This window comes from Canis lupus, chromosome 5, assembly GCF_011100685.1.
Source record: "Canis lupus familiaris isolate Mischka breed German Shepherd chromosome 5, alternate assembly UU_Cfam_GSD_1.0, whole genome shotgun sequence".
In the NCBI taxonomy this organism is placed as follows: domain Eukaryota; kingdom Metazoa; phylum Chordata; class Mammalia; order Carnivora; family Canidae; genus Canis; species Canis lupus.
The window spans coordinates 55,593,300-55,617,597 of record NC_049226.1 but is presented as its reverse complement, the minus strand read 5'-3'; the positions used below and the strand labels follow the sequence as shown (position 1 = coordinate 55,617,597).

At 42.4% G+C, this 24,298-nt stretch overlaps 1 protein-coding gene and 1 long non-coding RNA gene across 5 annotated transcripts in view; one reads left to right on the top strand and one right to left on the bottom strand.

Moving 5' to 3' along the window:
- Nucleotides 1-878: 878 nt before the first annotated feature.
- YIPF1 (Yip1 domain family member 1) overlaps nucleotides 879-24,298 on the bottom strand; it is a 36,679-nt gene continuing 13,259 nt past the window's right edge. For all 3 annotated transcript variants that reach the window (XM_038537485.1, XM_038537484.1, XM_038537483.1), the window contains 5 exons: nucleotides 21,498-21,614; nucleotides 18,024-18,190; nucleotides 17,482-17,664; nucleotides 12,949-13,047; nucleotides 879-1,433 (listed from right to left, as the gene is read on the bottom strand). In XM_038537485.1, coding sequence (XP_038393413.1) covers nucleotides 12,961-13,047; nucleotides 17,482-17,664; nucleotides 18,024-18,190; nucleotides 21,498-21,614 — 554 coding nt within the window. In that variant the 3' untranslated portion in view covers nucleotides 879-1,433; nucleotides 12,949-12,960. The remainder of the gene's footprint in view (nucleotides 1,434-12,948; nucleotides 13,048-17,481; nucleotides 17,665-18,023; nucleotides 18,191-21,497; nucleotides 21,615-24,298) is intronic.
- Nucleotides 3,625-7,607, top strand: LOC119876302. 2 transcript variants are annotated; one of them, XR_005359763.1, is made up of 3 exons: nucleotides 3,625-4,345; nucleotides 5,489-5,896; nucleotides 5,941-7,607. It is a non-coding gene; the product is annotated as an uncharacterized LOC119876302 (long non-coding RNA). The 2 variants fall into 2 exon arrangements; XR_005359764.1 differs by having other exon boundaries at nucleotides 3,637-3,905; nucleotides 5,941-7,606.

The window sequence follows — 24,298 nt, the reverse complement described above, 5'->3', positions numbered from 1 at the left end:
TTAACGGCCTTGGAGATTGATCATGTGACTGTGGGATCCAGGTCATTAGGGACTGTATCCATTCTGTTCACTGCTCCAGCCTCAACACCTAGAACAGTGATGAGCACTTAGTAGGTGCACAACCTCCATTTTTTACATAAATTAATGGGAGGGAGGATATCCTGCATTTGATGGGAAGTTTGCCAATATGACCTTAAGCTCATGGTAGCTTGAATTTGTGCACATCTTCCTTTTTTTTGTGTGATCAGCCTTTTAAGTCCAAATGTGTCTTTGGAGCTATCTCAGAAATACACTGGAAATTCTTGTCCTGAAGAGGACAACAGAAACAGTAGGGAATCAGCAATCCTGAATTGCCAGAAGCCCAGCCTCCCAGATGATATGTATTTTTTTTTAATTTGTATTTATTTATGATAGTCACAGAGAGAGAGAGAGAGAGGCAGAGAGACAGGCAGAGGGAGAAGCAGGCTCCATGCACCGGGAGCCCGACATGGGACTCGATCCCGGGCCTCCAGGATCGCGCCCTGGGCCAAAGGCAGGCGCTAAACCGCTGCGCCACCCAGGGATCCCTATATTTTGAATAAAAAGTATAACAAAGAATTTTTGAGGTGTCACTGGTTTCTCCCTTCAGTACACTCTAGCCAGGAATCATGTCACTTTGAAGAGGTACTCAAAGTGCCCTAAATTTTTTTCTAAAATCTGTGTGTCAAAATATGTTGTAAGTGATCATGTTCTTCCAACCCTCTGTTCCATACTTATAGGAGGAAAACCTCCAATGTCCATTTAACCCCCAACCCCGACAATTAGCATATTAAATAAATCAAGATTCACAACAGCTTCTAGCATACTAAAGATAAAACATCAAGGAAGAAATGCAGACAGACATTCTATGAGGTATTTATTTTGCAATAATTAGGTTCGATTGCCCAGTGTCAAGTCACCAAAGACAAATTTTCAGGCTCCCAATGAATTCAAACCAAAGTCCATACATTTTGGCCACTGTAGGATGGCAAGCATTTGGAGAGAAGAGGACCATCCTAGAGGAACATCTGTACACAATTCAAAAGAAAGTCCTCCCAAGTTAGGATGGATCCACTCACACAGTAAGTAAGGGCAGACCTAACATGAAGCATGTCATATGACAGCGAGAGGCAAATGGAAGGCACAACTACCGCGTTCCCTTGTATTTTGTTCCAAATCAGTGTATATAGTTCTGATGATAACTGACAGGTGAGAAAGAAGAGCTGAAAGACACATGTACTGAATAACATTTGATTATTGTTTGTTAAATTAGGTGATTAGACTTCAGTGTGGCCCCTTTTAGATGCCAGAGGGTGGTGCCATCCCATCAGTTTTCCTGCTGGCTTGGTCATTCTGCTTTCCTGCAGTAGATGCCATGGCCGAAAGAACCACACTCCAAAAAATAGAAAAGAGAACTGAAAAACAAAAAGAATAACTTTAGGAAAAAGACTCCCCAACTCAGAAAGGAGCTAAACTGTAGGACAGGGTATTTGTATAGCTTTAATACCAGACAGCCTTGAGCCCTGATTTATGAGCTCTCAAGAAGACTTATTATTAGAGGGGAGATGACATATTTAAAAATTTTCCTCTATTTCTTTGGAAACCCACTGATTTTTCTCTGCCAGATCCCAGAGCTACCTTCACCCATCCTTCTTTCTCTCTCTTCTTTGTGACAGCTGTGTTAGGTGCTAGAGGAGGAATAAAGTAAATATGGAGGGACATAAAAAGATTTGAGAACAGGAGAGCTCTTGGTGGTTGTTGAAACATGAGGTTATGCAGGGGACAATAGCAGCATATGAGGCAGGACAAACAGATTAGGAAAGATCCTGGCAATCCCGGGAGTTTAGATTTTATCTTTTAGACAATCAGGAGTCAAAAAAGAAAAGAAAGTTTTTAAGTAGAGGAGTGATACAGTTTTGTAATTTTTCAAAAACCACTTTGGCTACACATAGGATGGACTGGAAGAAGGAAAAGAAAAGAGAGAAACCCATCAAGTTACTATCACAGTCCAAATGTAAGATGATTGGACCCTGAACACCGGGCATAGTACTGATAGGACACATCTGAGAAATATTTCAGTAGAAAAGACAAATCGTGCTGATAGATAATATGTGGAAGGTAAGAGGGAGGATTCTACATTGATGATGAGGTTTCTAGCTTGGGTGACTGGATAGATTTTTTAAGTAATCCAACAAATACTGATTAAGGACTCATGTGTCAGATGTGTCAGGTGCTGGGTAAGTGATGAATAAGGCACACATGGTCCCAACTCTCAAGAAACTTACCGTGTGGCAGTGGAAACTACATGGTAAACAAACACATAACATATTACTTACGTACCTACAATTGTAAGGTACTGTGAGACAGGATAATAAAGAATTAAACGTGATCTAAAGTCAGGAGCAGTGTGGATGGTAGTGCCACTCACTGAGACAGGAAAATATAAGGAGGGCCTGGTTGTGGGTGAGATGAGTTTAGTTTTGAAGATAATAAATTTGAGTCATCTGTTGGTACACCTAGTTGGGAATTTGCAATAGATGGGAATTTGGAAAGAGAGGCTAGAGATACAGTGAAATCCAGGTCGGGTTTTAAGAAATGTGCAGAGAGGCCATTTCCTAATAAATGGCCTTCACCCTAAGAGAATGTACCAGGCTGCCTTAGAAACCATCAGGAGATACATCACAAGTCAGAAGGTGGGGCTAATGCAGGGGCATCTGCCTATACCCGGCTCTAGAAAAGGGAAATTATGTCAGTAATGTATCTGTGAAAAGTGGTTGGAGAAGGGCGAACACTGTGATTTGCTGGGCTGGAAGAACTTAAAGTCCTGACTGGCCTTCTGGTAAACATTAGCTCAGGTTTCTGAAATGCTAAATAAAGGTAGGGACAAACAAGCCCACAGGGCAGACACTAAAGAGTTCATTTTCATAAACATGCTCTTTTCTCTCATCTCTCTGTTTGTTCCAAATTAATGTCAAGACCAGAGGAGCATTTGAAGACAGAAAATGCACTTGCCCTGCTGCCAATGATTAGTAGGTAGCATGGAAGACAGAGACTGGGGCTTCCTGGGACTCAGGCCAGAGGGTGGCAAGTAAGAAGAGATGGCCCTTTGTGCCAGACTCGGTCCATAATGCCACTATCAGCCAGGGAGAGCTCTCTAGCCTTTTCCCCACCTAGGACCCAATTCCTGGCCACTCCTGGCTCCCTACCTGGCCCCACTGCGGCAACAGCCTGCCCTGTGCCCCTTCGTGGTGGCAGCCCCTCACCCAAGCCTCTTTGGGGTGTTCTAATCCAAAGTTCCCAAAGTTAGGATTCTCTCTTGAATTCAGTAGGGCCTTCTAGTCTGTCTGATGCCTGCGATAGAAAATTGGGGTGTAAAATCAGGGAAGGTAAGGACTTATCTCCATTGTTCACCCCAATCACCCAGCAGACAGTAGCAAAGGGTGGGCTCTCAATCAATGAACAAATGAAAAGTGCCCAAGTAACCTGGCAAACAAACTAAACATATGTGTATGTGACACGTGTATCAACTGTCACTTGTGCAAAATCAAGCTTTCCCCCAGATGCCTGCTGGATGCTATGGTTATACTGGTAAATAAACTACCACTCTCAAGGAATTCTTAGTCTATGTCACAGTTAATAAAAGAACCCTTTTATTATGTATGCCCTTATGGAGGAACACACAAAGAGCTGTAGGAGAGCACAGAGTAGTAAGCCATCCAAACTTCCTCAAGGACAGGGTATCTGAAGTGGGTCCTCAAGACTAAATAGTGGGCTTCAAAGTAGACCAACCAAGGAAGGGAATTCCAGAACTTAAAAACCTTAAAAGGTTTTAAAGCAATATTTCCAGTAATTAATGGGAATGCTGTCACTGTGATTATTGGACTGTGGTGAGTTCCTGGATAAAACAATTAAGTACTTATGTGATAGTCCAAGTCTATCAGTGCTGGTACTGTTGAAAAGTGAGATCCTCTGTAGGTGAGAAAGGAGATACAGATAGAAGATAAAAGCAATTCTGAAAAAAATCTGCAGTGGTAAACAAGAATAGAAAGTATGAGTATGAACTCACAATGGATTTCCTTTAAAGAAAACAAATCAAGCACACAATACATGTATTTCCTGACTCTGAACAGTGGAAAGGCCTGTGAGCAACAACCAAGCCAACGGCAACAAAATGCCACCAACACCCAGATTGAGACCTGGTATTACTATATCCCCACTGAACAGAACCAAGACTCCTTCAAGAAATGATTCAGTCTGGGTCTGGGACAGGAAATGTTCAGAATGAGCCTAGAAAAACCTGGAAAATGCTGTTGTAACAGATAACAAGGTAGTTATCAGAGACTCTTAGGGCCATGCCAATAGGACTCGGGCCAGTTTGAAGAGGTTCCCATTAGCCAAAGAAGGGACAATTTCAGTATTGTTAAGTGTAATACTTGCAATGGACTGAAATTAACTGGTCATTGTTGCCGAGTGCTAGTTGACCAACTACTGTTTTGAAAATAGGTGAAAAAAAAAAAAAGAACAGAATTATTTATCCTGCTTTTCTGCAGAAACTATATCACTAGATAGCCAAATAGTAGATAAAAGGGGGAATTTTTTATGAAAGAAGTATTCTAATTAACAAAGAAGCAAAGATAGAATTGAAATATCACCATTTTGAAAATCCTAATGACTTAACAGATGTAGGCATGGCTTATTAATGGTCACTAGCATAAAAAAATAAGATAATTGTACATTATGAATCTACGGCTGAAATAATTTAACACCACATATCAAGTAGCTTTGCCAAAGCCAATGAACCAACCAATGCTGAATCTGATCAAAATTTAGATACAACTGCCAGTTTGCAGAAAACAAAAGACAGAGAGCAACATGGTAAACGACACCATAGAGATATAATCGGCAAAATCCAGATAGTGAGAAACTATAGGATAAATGATTCTTCAACAAATATATGGTAAAGGGAAAGCGAGAAGGGGGAATGGAGTGGGAATCTATCGTTTACAGCATATTTCAGAGATACATCCAGAAACTGCAAGATGAAATTCAAACAATGAAGTATATACAATGCCTCAGAGAAATGGTGGAGACATTCCAGACCATGGCAATAAAGTGGATACCACAATAAAGTGAATCAAATGAACTTTTTGGTTTCCTAGGGCACATAAAAGTTATGTTTATACTATACTGTAGCCCATCAAGTATGCAATAGCATTATGTCTAAAAAATGTACATACTTTAATTAAGACATACTTTATTGCTGAAAAATGTTAGGCATCAACGGAGTTTCCAGCAAATCATAATCTTTTTGCTGGGGGAGGGTCTTGCCTCGATGTCGATGGCTGCTGATGGATGAGGGTGGTGGGTGTGAAGGCTAGGGTTGTGGCAATTTCTGATAAGAGAGAAATGAGGTTTGTCACATGAATTGATTCTTTTCATAAACAATTTCTTTGTGGCATTTTACCTGCAGCAGAACTTCTTTCAAAACTGGAGTCAATCCTCTCAGACCCTGCTGCTACTTTATCAACTAAGTTTATATGATATTACAAATCCTTTGCTGTGTCCTTTCAACAGTCTTCATGACATCTTCACCAGGAGTAGATTCCATCTCAAGACAACACCTTGCTCAAACATAAGAAGCAACTCCTCATTCGCTCAAGTTTTATCCTGAGATGGCAACCATGCAATCCCACCTTCAGGCTCCACTCTAGTTAGCTTGCTCTTTCCACCCCATTGGCAGTTACTTCCTCCCCTGAAGTCTTGAACCCCTTCAAAGTCATCCATGAGGGTTGGCTTTCAAAGTCCTACTCATGCTGATTTTTGACCTCTTGTCATGAATCATGAATGTTCTTCTAAAATGGTGAATCCTTTCTAGAAGGTTTTTTTTTTTTTTTTTTTTTTTTTTTTTTTTCTTTCTAGAAGGTTTTTAATTTACTTTGCCCAGATCCACCAGAGGAATCACTGTAGCAGCAATCGCCTTATGAAATGTATTTCTTAAATAATACGTCTTGAAAGTCGAAATGACTCGCTGATGCATAGGCTGCAGAATGCTTGTTGCGTTGGCAGGCATGAAAACAGTCATCTCATACATCTCCATCAGAGCTCTTGGGTGACTGGATATACTGTACTGTCAATGAGCAGTAACATTTTGAAAGGAATCCTTTTTTCAGAGCAGGTCTTAACAGGGGGCTTAAAATATTCAGTAAACTATGTGGTAAACAGATATGCTGTTGTCCAGGCTTTGTTGTTCCATTTACAAAGCACAGAAAGCATAGATTTAGCATAATTCTTAAGGGTCCTAGGATTTTATGGATAGTAATGGAGCACTGGCTTCACGTTGAAATCACCATCTGCATTATTAGCCCCTAACAAGAGACTCAGCCCGTCCTCTGAATCTTTGAAGGCAGGCACGGACTTCTCCTCTCTAGCTATGGAAGTGCTAGTTGACATCTTCTTCAACTATAAGGCTGTTTCATCTATACTGAAAATCTGTTGTTTAGTGCAGCCACCTTCATTAATGATCTGAGCTAGATCTTCTGGATAATCTGTTGCAGCTTCTACACCAGCACTTGCTGGTTCACCTTGTACTTCTATGTTATGGAGACGGCCTCTTTCCTTAAAATTTAGGAACCCAACTCTGCTAGCTTCCAACTTCTCTGCTGCAGCTTCCTCACCGCTCTCAGGCTTCACAGAATTGATGAGAATTAGGGCCTTGCTCTGGGTCAGGTTTTGGGTTAAAGGATGTTGTGGCTGTTTTGATCTTCTATTTCAGACCACTCACACTTTCTCTACATCAGCAGTAAGGCTGTTTTACTTTCTTATCACCTGTGTGTTCACTGGAGTAGCATTCTTAATTTCCTGCAAGAACTTTTCCTTTGATTCACAACTTGGCTATGTATTTGGTGCAAGAGGCCTAGCTTTGAGTCTATCTTGGCTTTCAGTATGCCTTCCTCATTAAGCTTAGTCATTTCTAGCTTTTGATTCAAAGTGAAAGACATGTGGCTTTTTTTATTTGAACACTCAGAGGTCATTGTTGGGTTATTCCTTGGCCTAATTTCAGTATTATTATGTCTTTAATAGGGAAGACCAAGAAGAGGGAGAGAGATGGGGGAATGGCTGGTCAGTGGAGCGATCAGAACACACATAACCTTTATTGATTAAGTTTACCATCTTAAATGGGTACAGATTGTAGTGCCCCAGACAATTACAATAGTAACAACAAAGATCAGTGATCACAGATCACCATATCAAAAATCATAATAATGGAAAAGTTTAAAATACTGCCAGAATTACCAAAATATGACACAGAGACACAGAGTGAGCAAGCACTTTTGAAAAAAGGATACCGACAGACTTGGCTCGATGTAGGACTACTAGAGACCTTCAATCTGTAAAAAACACAATTCAACTGTGAAGCTCAATAAGCAAAACTCAATAAAATGAAGTCTGCCTATATTAAATAGTTACAATTTTTTTAGATGTGACTATGGTATTATGATCATGTTTTTAAAAGTGTCTTTTATAGATGCATAATTTAAATATTTATGGGTCAAATAATAGGATGTTTTAGACATGTTTCAAAATAATATAGGGGAATAGATGGGTGTATGGGTGAAATAAAGTTGACCATGAGTTGACAACTGTGCAAAGTAAGAAAAGGGTACAGAGAGATTCATTCTACTCCTCACTCTACTTTTGTCTATGTGTAAAGACTTTCCACTAAATAAGTTTTAAAAAGAATAAAAAGTTATTGTATTGCCCCACTCTCCACCCCAAGTTCTCCCAATTTACTTCAAAGACAGAAAACCAAGAAGAAAACTGACAGAGAAACAGCACAGAAAATGGAAATGGGTGGCCTGAGCAGGGAAACGGCAGACATGGTGTAGACAAGAAGAAGGCGCTGGTGAAAAGCAGTGTTAGCCATGTGGGAAGTCATACAGTCCAGATGCTGTGTTAAAGAGGATTATAGCATTGAGTTAAGACTGATTTCAGAATAAAAGAACTGATGTGTATAAACGTAGTAAAAGGGTTTGTAGCCTTGGTTCATAAAATGAACTATTAGCGTGAGTGAGTGAAAGGATAATTGTACATAAGCCCTGTGTATCAAATCAGGAGGGTTTTTTAATTACAAAGGAATCTCCTAAAGCCCTTTGCTCATCTCTTATTAAAGCCCTATCACAGTGCAGTATAATAACCTGCTGGCCACCCTCCTCCAGACAGCCCCACTTGTCACCGCTCCTGGGAAGGCAGCCCCGCTCTGAATGCGGTCTTTCAGATACTCCATCCCACAAGCCAAAGAAAGACTCTCAGGGTACAGTTTCTAGGCTTCCCCAGGGTCTTAGCTCAGAGAAGAAATGGCACTGGCCCTCAGATGATAAATTAATTTTTAAAAAATGAAGGAAAAGAGGGAAGAAGAAAGCTGGATATTCTAATATCTCAGTGTAGTTTCCCTGATCACAAGTAATTGGAGGCTCCTCTATGATCCTGAGTTTCCAGGGAGAGAAGGGTGACTGTTCCCCCAGTAATCCATGCCAGGCTAAGCCCTCCAATGTGCAGATTTACATGAGGAAGGTTATCTGCAAGATTAGAAGCCATTCTTTTTCAGTGAAAGCTAGGAGCCCGGAGATTACAGCAGAAGGCACAGGCAGCTCATAAATCTGCAGTGCCTGGGGCTCTGGACAGCCCTCTCATTGGTAAAGCGATTGATGCTTCTGCCAGGGAAGCTCCAAAGAAACTGTTCATCACTATCTCATTTGGAAACTTGACACCCAAATGGAGATACTGACACCCAAGCTTATAGATCTGAGCAAAGCCCAAAGATGTCAAATCTGTATAAATCAGGATGGGAGGTCTGTAAAGGCCCTGAGGACTAGGCTTTTCTCAAATGCCAGCTTGTGACTCTCTGAAGGTTTACAGCACCTGGGACATTGGCCTGGAGCCTTCATAACAAAATATAAGGAAGGAACTCAAGTCATAATGCAGGAACAGGCTATAAGAGCCCCTCACCAGGTCCATGTCAGGTATTCTCAGTGAAGGCAGACAGACCCAAGCAACTGTTGCCACTGTGGTCTCTAACTCTGTCTTCCAGCTGGGCTCAGATTTTCTAGTTCTCAGTGATGTAAGCCCACATCACATCATTGTGTCCCAATGAACAACCAATCACTTCACCTTCCCAAATGCCATGGGAAGCCGACTACTCTCTTCAGAAAAACAGGTAATTGGTTGCTTCTGCTCAATCTTCAAGGCCTGGCTCAAACAAGACCCCTTCCATGAAGCCTTCCCTCAGGCCAAATGAGTCACAGCTTCTGTGCCCCACCCTCCATGCTCATCAATTCACAATCTGGGTAGGGCACTTCTCACACAGTCTGTTTATTATCTGTTTAGCTGTTTTACCCACATGCCAAGGCTCCTCAAGGCAGACTGTATTTGACTTTCTAGGTCCCCCATGCCTGCACCATGGAGGCCACAGAATAGGTTCAAGTTAGCACTGAGCAAGAGAGTAAATGATGTCCAGGACTGCGAGCCAAGATACCTCTGGTAAAAGCCCACATCCCACTCTTGCCTTAATCTTACAAAGGGTCACCTCCAACCAGCCAACATTAACTGAGCACTGGCTCTGTCTATGGCAGGCAGGCATTAGGCCAAGCACTGGGGAGTTCAAATCCAATCAGACTCAGCCCCTTTCCCACGGGACCTCAATCTCAGGAAGAGCCCACCTCGCCCCAGGGCCTTCTCTGCTAACAGTCAGTGAAATCTATCTGCAAAAGGAGCTGAACAAGTATGTAGACAATCAAACCATAAGGCAAACAAGCTATCACATGCTCATTCTAAAGTAATGGGCAGCAAAAACCACCCCCTGATGTAATGGAAAAAAATTTTTAGAACTTCTATTATTAAAAAAAAAAAAACTTCTATTAATATTTATTTTTTATCAAAAAGTAAGAAATTAAGCTTTAATAGTTACTACATGGATTGACAACAGAATATGCAAATCCTTCAAATATACACATATTACTAGGGTGTGTGCTTGTGACAGACATACTGTAAAATGACCTCCACACAATGTATGTGTGTATCAAATCATTACAATGTATACTTTAAATATCTTACAGTTTTCTTTGTTAATGATACCTTAATAAAGCTGAAAAACAAAATAAAATAAAAATGCCTTCTGATAATCTCTGCCTCTAGGTATTCATGTGTTAGGGTAATCCTCACCCCTGAGTGTGGGCAAGACTTGTAACTCACATCTAATCAAAAGAATACAACAGAGCTGCTAGAGATCATTTCCAGAGTTACTTCATATTATATATCTTTTGTCTTCCTAACAGTCTATCCATTATCTCCATTTACAGCTTTGATGAAGTCGGCCATCCTATGAAGGGGCCTATGTAGCAAGGAACTGGGGATAGCTTCCAGTTGGCAATTAGCAGGGAGGCCCTCAGGCTACCAGGCCATGAGGAAGTGAATCCCACCAACAACCTTGTGAGCTTGGAGGAAGATCCTTCCCCAGTCCAGCTTTCAGATCAGACCCCAGCCCAGGCCAACACTTTGTGTGCAGCCTTGTAAGAGAACTCAAAGGAGGGAACACAGATCAGTAATGCCCAGACTCCTGAGCCACAGAAACTGAATAAATGGGAATTGTTTAAGGTGCTAAGTTTGAGGTAATCAGTAGACAGCAATGGATAATTAATACAGTCCTCAAATTCTTAACTGAGAGGTTGTACCATCAAATAAGTATGGATTCTCTGAACTGAAGCATCTCTAGAAAAACAGAGAGGGATTCTAAAAAAGAGGCCAAGGGAGCCTACAAATTTTAGCAGTAAAAAGATCATCAGCCTTAAAAGTAGGAAAGTAGAAAACCCTAAAGAATTGGCTTCAAGAACACCTGGGTTTCAGTCCCAGCTCTCTGCCTCTAAGAGTAAGTGATCTTGGTCAACTCAAACTTCTTAAGTTCAACTTCCTTATCTATACAATGAGATCAAGCAGGCTGGTGACAATGGACAAAGAGAGAGTGATCTAGAAACTATTTTGTAGAATGGAATGTGATATACACATTAGTTCGCTACAAAACTCTGGGAAGGACCTTGAACAAGGCACTGTTCTCTCTTGGCCTCAGCTCCCTTATGATAAGGAGGAGAAGCCCATCTTGTCTCCAAGGGCTCTGACCTTTAATTCTAACATCACATCCCCATGTGAAGAGAGGAAGAAGGGAAGGTAGGCTGTATTGTGAACTACAATACTTCCTAGGCATTCCATTGACCAGGGCAACTGTCTTACCAACAAGACCACCAGAGGTGTCTTTGTTTAACCAACCACATCTTGTCAACTTGCAGGCTTGCAACCCAAATTCCTCATCTAAGAGGAAAAATCTGTTTGTTTTACACAAAGGAAATAAAAGGTCCAAGTAAAATCAGTGAGAACTACCAAATTTCAACACAAATGTGGACCCACTCTCAGGTGGGCAATAGGATTGATTCTGTCACTGAGCACCCTAACAATGTGCCAGGAGCTTTCATAAACATGATCTCTAACCTTCACCAGTTTTATGGTATGGGTTATATCATCCTTCTTTCACAGTTAAGTTGGCTGAGGCTCAGAAACAGTAAGCTCCTTGCCCCAGGTACACTGCCAGTACATGGCAGGGCTGGGAGTTTCATTTAGTTCCACTTGACTCTAGAGGCCTTGGTCTTTGCACTACCCCCTGTTGTTGCTCAGGAAGAGGAGAAGTCACCCTCTGATTACAAAACAGACTAAAGGTTCTTGGCCCACAAGGAGATCACATGCATAGTGTGGCTTCATTCATTCACTCCGCAAACATTTACTGAGCACCCACTGAACACCAGGTCTTGTGGTAAGCAATGAGGATGCAGAGTAATACTCACTTCTTGTTCTCATGTTTCTGAGTCTAACTGGAGAGGCATACCAGTCCATGGAGGACAAGTGAATCAGTGAATGAGCAAATGAATATGCAGATAGACACATAAACAGTGAGCAATTAGTGCTTCGAGCACCATTAACAGTGATGTATAATACAGGGTATAATGGGATCACAAAGTACGTGATGACTGTCAGAAGACAGGTAACATTCCAGGCACTGAAAGAGAATGCAAAGGCATATGTGTTCTGGCAATGGCAAGAAGTTCAACTAGAGCACAGAGGCAAGGAATGAGCCATGGAGGAATCAGCTCTTCTTCCTGTGCTCTCACCTACTGAGCTAACCACTGCAGTAGAATCATCCAAGAGGACAGAGAGCAAACCAGGCATGAGTATTTGTAAGCTTTGGAGAACCTATGAGTAAGTCAAGAGAAGTCACACTCAGGGTCTGAGGCCAGGTTGAGAGGCCACAGGGAAATTAGAAAAACCACCAGGACTGTAACCAAATAGAACCAACCCATACTGCGCTCGTGGGAAGGGGACAGAGAGCAGAGCAGAGGGGAGGCTGGGGCCAAAGGCAGGAGCTCCTCTAATGAAGAAGCTAAAAGCTCACATCTCCCAAATCTATCAAGCCAGGACCATGTGGATTTCATGATCGAGGCCTTCGGCTGAAGGGACACATATATACAAACATGCTCGTGCACAAACGCCATAGTGAATCATACTTCCAGAAAGACAAAAGGGTCTGGCCTTCTTGGTTCTTTTTTTTTTTTTTTTTAAGATTTTATTTATTCATTCATGAGAAACACAGAAAGAGAGGCAGAGACACAGGCAGAGGGGGAGAAGCAGGCTCCATGAAAGGAGCCTGATGCGGGACCTGATCCTGGGACTCCAGGATCACGCCCTGAGCCTAAGGCAGATGCTCAACCACTGAGCCACCCAGGTGTCCCTTGCCCTCTTGGTTCTTGATGCTAACAGTATTGGAAGTGATGCACCTGCCCACTTTTTACTGTACTAAACAGTAAAAAATATAATAAAAATATAATCTCTTACTTTCCTCTTTAGTTACTTGGCTGCAGCAGCTGTTTGGTTTGGAGCAGCTGTAGTTGCTGGGAGGTGGTGGTCCATCTCTGGTGCATCAAAAAAGTATGCCTGCAGGAAAAGGAAACCCATGAGGGGGGTTAAACACGATGGTCTGCCCCAGTATTCTAGACTTCAGGCTAATAGTACTTCTGGGCTCTTGTGGCTCCTCCATTTCCCTCTGCCACATTTATCCCACCAAATCATGACAAATTCTTTTTCTGTCCATCTCACTCCCTCTACTATGAGTAGCTTTTAAAAAATGTAGCCACCCTGTACTGGCCACTTCCTATATATGACTTAATCTGCATAAGAACCCTGTAAGGCTGCTACTACTATCCTCATTTGACAAATGAGGAACTTAGGCTTCAAGAAGCTGTTTTGCAATCTGGTGCACACAGCTAATGAGTGGGAGAGTCAGGTCTTCCTGACTCCAAGGTTTAGACCCTCAATTGCCATATCACACGGTCTCTCCTCCAGGGCAAAGACCACATATATCCCTTTTGTCCCCATGCCACCAGCCTCTCACTCAGGGCCTGGCACACAATGTAGACAACCACTACCTCATGAACTAACTACAACAGATTGCTGCTAAATCAGCTGGCTCTAGGTAAAGACCTTCAAAAGAAAGTGCCAGGCAGCCTTTACCTCATAATTCTTCAGCTTGGAAATGAAAGGTCTGGTAAGGGCTTCCACTCACATCTACAGTTTCACTGCCAAAAATCAGTAAGAGGTGAAGGGGTGGGGGGGACCAAGGGGGATCTTCCGAACTGTGTCAAGGTCAGAGAATCCTGACTTTCGCCCAGGAAAAGACCTGGAGTGTACAAAGTAAGGGGAATCCCTGAATATGTCAGGGGTTTACCTCACACTTGTGATTCCCCCTTGGAGTCAGGGCAAGAGCAAAGTAAAAGGACAAAAAGCCAAAACAAGAAGCATGTCAGCAGCTCCGCTCTCTATCAGCCAGAAGGGGGCACCAAGATGACGCATGGTAGCTTTCCCCAACACAATCCTATTTCGCAGGAACTCTTCAACATCCTTGTCCAAGTTTCTAGCTGCAGAGACCCCCTAGCTTGTCACATTCCCAGAGCAATCCTATTAGCTCTAAAAGCCTTCTTCCCAAGGCTCCTTCCGGCACCTGCTTTCTGAGGTGGGGAAAGAGTGGTTCCTGACATAAGGGGGTGGTGGCCAGGGGCCATGCTGCCAGTGTTGGGCCCCTCCAGTTATCTTGATGGTGCACAGAGCCACAAAGCCCCCCTGATGCGGGAACCATGCCTTTCTTGCAGGCTCCTGGAGGAGACCCTCATCTAATGCAATGCACCAAGAGGCTAGGCTTTTGTAAACTTGGTTCTGCTAGTAACTCACGCTGTAGCTTTGGACAAGTCACTCCAACCCTCTGAGCCTAGGTTTTCTAATGTGTAAAACGAAAGGATTGGAAAAAATTCTAAGGGCAAACTATAGTCCTGCGACTCACTAGTTCATTAATTCCACAAATACATAGTAACAACCACAGTTACCATTTGGGGAGTGCCTACTGTGCACCAGGCACATACCTGATCATTAATCTACTCAATAATCCCATATAGGCAAATTTTATCCCCATTTTAGAGATGACCAAATAGAGGCTCAAAGAGATAGAGATGTTCCCAAGGCTATACAACCCTGTATCTGAGCTACAGTTTCAACCCAGTTGTGTCCGGCTCCAAAGGCTATCTTCTTGTCCTGTGCAAAGCGGCCTACAATTTGGTACTTATCCTATGCCCAGTCTAGATCTAGGCACAGTGAGGCCTCAGGATGAATGATCAGGCTTTCTGGGAGTAGGGATGGAGTGTCACCTGGTACAGAGTTAGGGCACAGGACTGTTACTAACCACCACAAACACAGGCTTGCACATCTCAAACATGCCAGCCAAGAAACACACCCTCTGGTGCATACTTAGTCATCCCCCACCCCCGGAGTGTCCTGCTACCAACTTAGAGCACAGACGTGAGCACCGAGGGACCCTCGGCAGGTAGAGGGCTGGCGTACGCTTCAGTACAATGAGGCAAAAACAGCAATCTATGCTCCCCAGGGCTGCTCACTGCCGGTGAGGAGCTGGTGCCCCTCCCCTAACAATTCTTCTCCATGTCCTTCCAATAAAAATAATGTCTTGCATTTTACGGCTCGTGTTGTTCATGTTGACATAACATTCAATCCTTATGAAAATAAAGATGTTCCTGCAGTTCCGCTTTCCAAGCAAGGAGGGTAGCATCCAGAGAGGGGAAATAGCCAGGGCAGAGGTGAGGGAACTGGGTCCGGACCCCATCTGCTCACTTCTGCTTCAGCCTCTTGCACCGACATCTCCAGAAGAGAACAGAGGAGGCTACCTCAGTGTGGAGAACAAAACCCCAGACACAGAGGGCCCCTGGCTAAACACCTGATCATAGAATACTCCCTTCCTCCTCTGCCTGCCTGCCAGGAAGGGGCCCCACACACCCTATCACTGGGGCACTCAGGAGGAACAAGCAGCAGAATAGCCATGGCAGCTTCAGATGACACAGGGCTCTTTTAGTAACGTCTTTACATCTAAAGAACCTTTCACAGTATATGAAGGGCTGTCAGAGCTATCTCACTGAGTCTCACAAAAGCCCAGAAAATAGGAATCTCCGTGACAGAGGAGGAAGCCAAGTTTCTGAGAATGAGGGCACTCGCCTAGGTTCGCAGTGGTAAGCCCATTCCTGTGCTCTTTCTACTTCACCATCATGCTCTCCTCTAGCAAATTCCTGGCAGCAAGATGGGCAGGTAAATCCCAATGTCAGTGTCATTTACTCCAAAAGGGAGTAACAAGCATAGGGGATAAAAGATCCTGCCACATGTACCAAATGAAATCAGTTCTTTTTTTTTTTTTTAATTTTTTTTTAAAATTTATTTATGATAGTCATACAGAGAGAGAGAGAGAGAGAGGCAGAGACACAGGCAGAGGGAGAGGGAGAAGCAGGCTCCATGCACCGGGAGCCCGACGTGGGACTCGATCCCGGGTCACCAGGATCACGCCCTGGGCCAAAGGCAGGCGCTAAACCGCTGCGCCACCCAGGGTTCCCATGAAATCAGTTCTTAATAATAATATTACCACCACCACCTCCTTCTCCAAAGTCTGATGTACTATGCTCCTCTCTATCATTTACAGAACTGAACAAAGCAGCACTTCTTCTGCCTCCTTCTCTCCATCAACTCCTCAACTAGGTATATACAGAAAAAAAATTTTAATGAGACATGGGGACATAGCAGTGAGAGGGCAATGGTGAGAAAGGACATTTTTCCTCAGCAGACAGAAAGGTCAAGAAGGGTCGCGGCAGCATTACAAGGGATCAGCCCAGGAGCTCCAAGTACCAGAAATTAACAGTGTCACTCTGCCATGAGTCAAACCAACAGTCCTTAAGAGGTCTCAAAAATTTAAAGCTCAGACACACGGAAGGTGTATGTAAACCAGTTCTGTGTTTCAGAACTTGGCACTTTTTATGAGACTTATTCAATGATCAACTATCAGGATCTTATGAATGATCGAGGGTGTCTACACAAAAAATATTAGAGATCAAATGGTCCCAAAGTAATATCACTTCCACAACTGTCCAACCTGACCAAGGGCCTGGACAAGCGTGATGTGGATATCTTCCCACGGGCATGTCCTTTCCTTCATTGGTGACCTTAACATTCTTAGACTAGGAGTTCTTTAAAAACCTGTGTCAGGCCTTGTTGAGGCCACGGACAGCAATTTTTGTGTACAACGTGCACAGAAAATATAAAATCATGTCTCCTTAGGATCAAGAAAGAATTCTATTTTATGGGCATTGATGGGACAAGTTCTATATTAAATGTTTTACGTGTATCATTTCATTTTATCCTCAGAACAACCCCATGTGGCAGTTACAGATTAGGCATATTATGTCCATGTTACAGATTAAGACGTTCAGATTCAGAGAAGTTAGGTACCATGGCCGAGCTCACACAGCCAGTGAGTGACAGAGCTGGTCTCCCATCTGGCCCTATCTGACTCAAAAAAACATACTCCCCCTAAAAAGACATCCTAATACATGAATTTGAAAACTCTTCTAAATGTTATTCACCTTAAAAGTCTCTCCCCTTTTCTAATTTGACTTCATCTTCATGCTTTCCACCTATGGAACTTTAAATTTCAAAACTCTAGCTATGTGCAGAAAATCATCAAAGACATCCAAAGGCAAAACTCTCCCTCATCTCCACACTCCAACCTATTATATAGACACTCATCCGGCTCTACTCTACTCTGAATCTGGCCAGACTCTGAATCTTAACCAAATTTTAGATACTGGGTAAAGCCAGAGATAACCATCAAATTCTCTTAAATTGACCACTTCTCACTTAGGACAGTCTATTTAAAACAGTATTGATTTTATGGAGCCAATTTTAAAAGAATCATTGTGAATAACAGCTTGAGGTCTTTCAGCATTTGTAGCTAAAGCACATAGGAAGATCACAGGAATGAGACCATACCAAGCAGCCCACAGAGAGCAGTGTGTGAAGCAACACGATTGTCACAATTGTGGCCAATGCGATGCGCCGGTTATCCTCACGAACAGCTGGCCAAAAAGTCATTGCCAAGACAGAGCCTGAGATACCCAGGGCAATCATGACTAGAATCCAACGAACAGCCTTCTGGGGGATAACCCACAGTACCTGAAAGAAAAGGAGGGAGAGAAGGACTTTTTTGGAGGTGTTTGAGAGAGAGGCGTTTGTTCATTCCAGGTACCTGTGTTTAATAAAGTCCCCTGAGCCAATCAGCTGGGTGCCCTCTGCCACTCCGGTTTCTCAGTACAGCCGGGAGAAACACCCCAGCATGCAGACTGAGGTGAATGCTTTCGGAACCAAGGACTTGAGGTCCAGCAAAGGCACTTGGCTCCCTATCCCCATTCCTACAGAACTTCTAAATTCAAAGGGTATTTTTCAGGTTCCCATCAGTGTTAGGCTGGAAATGAAGACACCGGTTGAATTTTCAACAAGCCCAGGGTGTCACTCAGAATGAGTGTGGTACTTACAGCTGTGGGGATATAAATGAAGAGCGAATATCCATAGACACACACAATCTCCAAAAACGAATAGGAAACGATGTTCATAACTTTGCTGTTTCTCCACATGAGGAAACCCCAGAGTGCAAGAGGAACCAGCCAGGCATAGGCATAGATGATGGTGGCTGCTATGGACACTAAGGATGACAGGACACAAGTGGTAATCCCCCATGTAATCATGCCTTTAATTACTACCAGAGCACTTCTAACACCTTCCCTGACTTATTTCTCAGCATGTCCACCTGCTTCATTGGATCATGGGATCGTGTCTTACTGGTCCTATTCCCTATACCTGGCACCCGAGGGTGGTGTTGAATTGGGGGATCTTCAGCATTGTCTTTGTGGTGATGACCAGGGTCTCTCATATGGTTTTTATAATTTGTTTAATAACTAACAATTAATAGTATTTAACAACTGTATCAAGCATCTGAAAGACTTCAGAGGCCCTCACTATAAGTGTTTATACATTCCAATCATTTCGATCAAATGAAAGCCAACTATCCCTCTAGAAGAACACACCCTCTTTCCTCGTATAACAAGAGCTGATGCTGATTTCTTGAGCAAATTTTTTTTAAAGATTTTATTTATTCATGAGAGACACACAGAGAGAGGCAGAGGGAGAAGCAGGCTCCCCACAGGGAGCCGGATGCTGGACTCGATCCCAAGACCCTGGGATCACACCCTGAGCCGAAGGCAGATGCTCAACCACTGAGCCACCCAGGTGCCCCTTCTTGAGCAAATTATTAAAATACCCTGGGCACAGATTAACTGACTCCGTATGCTATTTAGAATGCCTTCTGTCCCTGAAATACGGGGTTTCAGTTCATTCATGAATTGCTCAAAATATTCTTTACTTTCACTTTCTTCATTAATAATTCATGTCTGTGCTGGAAATGCTATGCAGTGGCTCCTCACAATGGCAACGCTCAGTATTTTACTGTCCCTTCCTCCTCCTCCTCCAGTAGCACCATGCTCCAGAGGATTTCTTTTCTTTCTTTTGGAGTGGAGGACCACTAAGTGTGGCTAAGCCCGTGGAAACAGCCCTTCCTACAGGAAAATCAGTAGGTAATGCACTTAATGCTCTTGGCAAGCGAAAAGGCACCCCAAGCATTGTAAGTCAGACTCTGGTTAAGACATATGATTGGCTAAAACATTTTTAGCTCCCAGAGGAGTTTTTTCACACAGGGAACTACCTCATTAAGCCAAATGTAATTCTGCTGATATACTGTCCGCCCCCCCTTTTTTTAATAACTACAGAAAGGGGAAGAAAATGACCTCTATGCCGACAGCCATCCACTAGGTGTCAGGCATTACACCGAGTGCTTTACTGAGGGGCAACACTGTATAATAGTCAAAGCACAGACTGCACATGCAGACTCCATGTGCCACTTATAGTTAAGGAATCCTGGGTGGTGAGTTACTTAACTTTCCTGCCTTAGTTTCCTCCTCTATATAATGGGAATAATCATGGTATACTACCTTATAAGATTAGTAGGAGAATCAAATGAGTTAAAACAAATATACTAAGAACATTGATAAATAACAAATGTTCAATCAAGAATTCACTTTTTATATTATTAACCAATATGTAAATATATTATTTCACATCATATACATCTTCATTTTAGAGATAAAGAAACAGGATTAGAGAAGCTAAGTGGTTTGGTCAAGGTCAAATAATTAACAAGCGGTGGAAGCAGGATCTGAGTTTGTATGTGGATGTATACTCTTCACATAAAATGGAAAAAAATTTAGGGGTGCCTTGTTGGCTCAATCAGTTGGGCATCTGACTCTTGGTTTCAGTTCAGGTTGTGATCTCATGGGTCATGGGATCGAGCCTCATGTCGGGCTCTGCGCTCAGCAGGAAGTCTGCTTGAAGATTCTCTCCCTCTGCTCCCTTACCCTCTCATAAATAAATAAATCTTTTAAAAAATGGAAATATGCTTATTGATAGAGTCAACGACTATCTTACTGGTACATTCATATCATGACTCCCTTATATCATCAGCTAGCCAAGGAGGAAAAGAAAAGATAAAACCCCCGCCTGAGCTTCCAGACCTTCAGACAGGGTCATTGACTCCTTCTTCTCTGTCAATATACCTACATATACATCTGATACAGAAATTAATAAATACCATTTACATCAACACTCATTTACCTGTCTTTCTTTACATAACCATTGAACAACTTGAAGGCAGGGTCTATAGCTCATGAATAACATTTATTGAGTTAAACTCAAACCGGAGTCATTTGACAAATGAGGCTGTAACTAAATCCAGGTCTGACTCCATGAGAATGGGCATGGAGGATAGAAGGAAGGGTACATGGAGACACATACACACACATGCAGGTAACTATATATCTCCCTATACACACATATATGTGCATGTGTATGAACTCTTTTTTGTATAAGGCATCATTCCAACCTCTTTACACACATCAACTCTTTATTCTCACAATAGCTCAATAATATAGGTATGATTATTTATTTCACTGATAAGGAATCTGGGGCCAAGAGAGATTAAATCACTTGGCCAACAAGTAGAAGCTAATGAGTGGTAGACCTGGAACTTGAAGCCAGTGAGCTGGTTCCAGAGACTATGCTCTTGGACCTTCTCTCCACAGTCTCTCAATAGGACAGCAGGTAGTCAGGAGGGGTAGGGGGAGGGAGAGAGAAAACCGGGGAAGTGGCCCACATCAATCTCCCACAAAGCCAAAATTCCTCATTTTGGGTGGCTGTCATCTGCAAGTCCCTTAAAAAGCTGTTGGTTTGCATAATTATCCAATACTGCCACAAGACAGGAAGTTTTAAAACAATGTCATCCACAAGCCCATCATTAGGACAAATTCATTTCTACATTCTCCCTTCCAGACCCTGACCATTTACAGACTTCTCTTTAACAAAGTTGCTAACAGCACAGGCATAATTGTGGATGATCAGTTTTCCATATTGTTCTAAGTGCTTCATAATTAGTGGCTACAGACCCAGCTAGTTGAGTCACCGTGACTTAAATAACAATGCCCCTCTTGTTTCCAACATCTGGATAATACAAATAATGCTACAATGGAGACTTTCATGCACACTGCTTTTTACTTACTTTGCACATTTTTCTTTGGATAAATTCCAATTGCTATTTGGCCTTGCCTTACAGCCTTCTGAAAGATATGTGGATTCACAGTACTGGGCATGTACTCAATGCTACTGAATTATATAAAAGAGTTAAAACAGCAAATTTTATGGTATGTGTATTTTGCCACAATAAAAAAAAGGATTATGCAGATTTATATAAATGGGTGGTAATTCTGAGATGGTAAGTATATTTGAATCCTTAAATACAAAAAGCAGGGGCTGAAGCACCTAGAGACACAAGCCCAGGAGCTCAGTAAAAGGCACTCATGGTTACAAATTGAAAGCATTCCAAATGAGTCAAGCTATTCACCAACCTTTTCGGAATTCGGGCACATAATGGTATGTCTTCTCTCCCAGATGGATTAAGAAGTTGGAAAGATTCCCACTAATTGCTATGGCAAAGACCAGTGTGGCGCATATCCAAAAGGGGCCTGCAGAGAAAACCAGAAAATTCAGTCAAGAAAATGAAGCACCAGCTTATAGACTCTTAGAGAATAATTTCTTATCTCCCTTGCCCTATTCATGTAAGCAAGGGAAAATGAATTTTCGATGCAATCAATACTCATTTAATGGGAATTTCCTTTTTTAAAAGGTCAAACACACAACTCAGCAATTAGGTGCATTGAAGATGGGGAAGACTGAATGAAAAGGCCAAAACACCTTCTACAATTAGGTGAATAAAGACACTAATTTGTTTATAGCTTCTTTTATTAGAGGATCATCCAGAAGATCATGAACATTTTGTGAAATCTGCACCACCAGAATACAGGAAGCAAAGGTTACTTCCCTTATCTAAGTGCCAAATGGTAATTAATGCCAGAGAAAAAGAAATCAGGCAGGTCCTTTTGCAGTCTAAATGAAAGAGCAGGGCAAGCAGAGCACTTTAGGGAAGAGTTAGTTTAATCTACTGGATCATCATGGTTGTGTGTGTGCATGTAATGTGTGCTTAAGCCTTTTTTTTTTTTTAATGAAAAAGTAATACAGGCACATAGCTCAATGTTCAAAAGGCACGAAAGGGAATACAGAGAAAAATAAACATTCCTCTCTCTCTATTCCCTGGCTCTATGCATTTCTTCACCCCAGAGCTCGCCACCATCCCCAGTTTCTGGTGAATCCTGCCAGGGACTTCTATATACCTATAAACAATTGCATATTTTGTGTGTGTTTATACAAATAACATACACACATGTACTTTACTATTTTCACTTTAATGTATCTTATTTTATTTTATTTTTTTTTAAGATTTTATTTATTTTTTCATGAGAGAGAGAGGCAGAGACACAGGCAGAGACACAGGCAGAGGGAGAAGCAGGCCCCATGCAGGGAGTCCGTCGTGGGACTCGATCTGGGAATGCCAGCAGCACACCGTGGGCCAAAGGCAGGCGCTAAACCGCTGAGCCACCCAGGGTTCCCCTACTTTAATATATCTTAGTGATTCTACTATAGCTATTCATAAAAATAACCTTATTCTTTTTTTTAGTGGTTATCAAATATCCCACTGAGTGAATGAGCAAACCGTGCTCTGCAAATCCCTTTCACTATTTTTACTTATTTCATGAATGCCACCCTTGTTTCTCCCTCCCTAGGAAAAGCACTACATAGAACAAATAGAATTTTTCCATTGAGAGATTTCTTTTTTCTTCAATTAAGAGATTTCTAATGAATCTTATGAATTTTTCAACTTCACCAATATTTCACAACACCTTTGAGAATAACTACAGAAAGCTCGACGTGTCACAAAATTCAGAAAATTACTGTGTCGTGGGACATGCCTGGCAGAAATGGGTCAGCACTTCTCAAAGACAGGCTGGTTCCTGAAGGAAGGGAAAAGGAGCACAAGGATTTGACTGGGATGCTCCAGAGAGTCACCAGCAGTGGCTTTCAATAAATTGGTGCTGACTCACTAGCCCACAACCTCTCTGGTACCAGACTAAATCTTGTTCACTGTATTATTCTAAGTACCAACCATACAAAAACTGTAGCAAACAAACCCAGACCAAAAAACCTCCTACAATTTGACAATTAAAAAATCTCCCAAAAAAAAAAAAAATCTCCCAAAGCTCTGCTGAAAAAATGAACAAAACTGACCATGTGTTGTCAATGGGCTGGGACCATCCAAGCATATGACAAGTGGCCAAAGTATTACATTTCCTATAACTAAAAAGCAGAGAATATCATATCCTATTGACCACTGCTTGCAAGAACCCACTATCCTCTAGACCCTGGGCCAGGTGCTGTGGACACCATGATGCACAACAGATACAGTCGCTGTGTCCTGTGCCTGCCGGCACACAGGAAGGTCAAATTCCAGAGACACACAACCACCCGCTCATCTCAGGGTCTGCCGGGTTGCTTTATATGCCTTTTCTCTTCCTACTTTCTGCCAAATTCCTACTTATATTATGGGATGGGGTGGCAAGGAGCCTTAATTTAGTCTGCAATATACATTTTTATATTATAAAATATTTCTAGGGCAGCCCCGGTGGCTCAGCGGTTTAGCACCACCGCCTTAAGCCCAGGACGTGATCCTGGAGTCCTGGGATCAAGTCCCACATTGGGCTCCTTGCATGGAGCTTGCTTCTCCCTCTGCCTGTGTCTCTGCCTCTCTCTTTCTCTGTATCTAATAAAAATAAGTAAAAAAATAAAATATTTCTAACATACAGGAAAGCACAAAGAAGGATGAAACTAACACTGACATACCCATCATGCTACTTTTTCAAATCTTTCTAATGGGGTCATATTACTCATGCATTTTTTTACAACGTACTTTTTTTTCATTCATCTTTGTTCTGAGATCTACCCACATTGATGCTTCGACCTCCTATTCCTTCTTAAAAACTACAGATTCTGTGTGTAAACACACCACAATTCACTTCTCTCTTCTCCTGCTGATATTTGGTGGCTCCTAAATATTTGCTATTACAAGCACTGCTGCTGCAGCGAATAATGTTCTCCTTTGTCTTCTTTCATATTGGCGAGTTTCTTGAAGACCATACACGTCGGAGTGGAACTGCTAAGTGTCAGGGTACGAGTCTCTTCGAAGGGCTCCCAGTCCTGTACCACTCACATCCCCACCAGGCATACAAAAGTTTCCATTACTGTGCACATTCTTGAC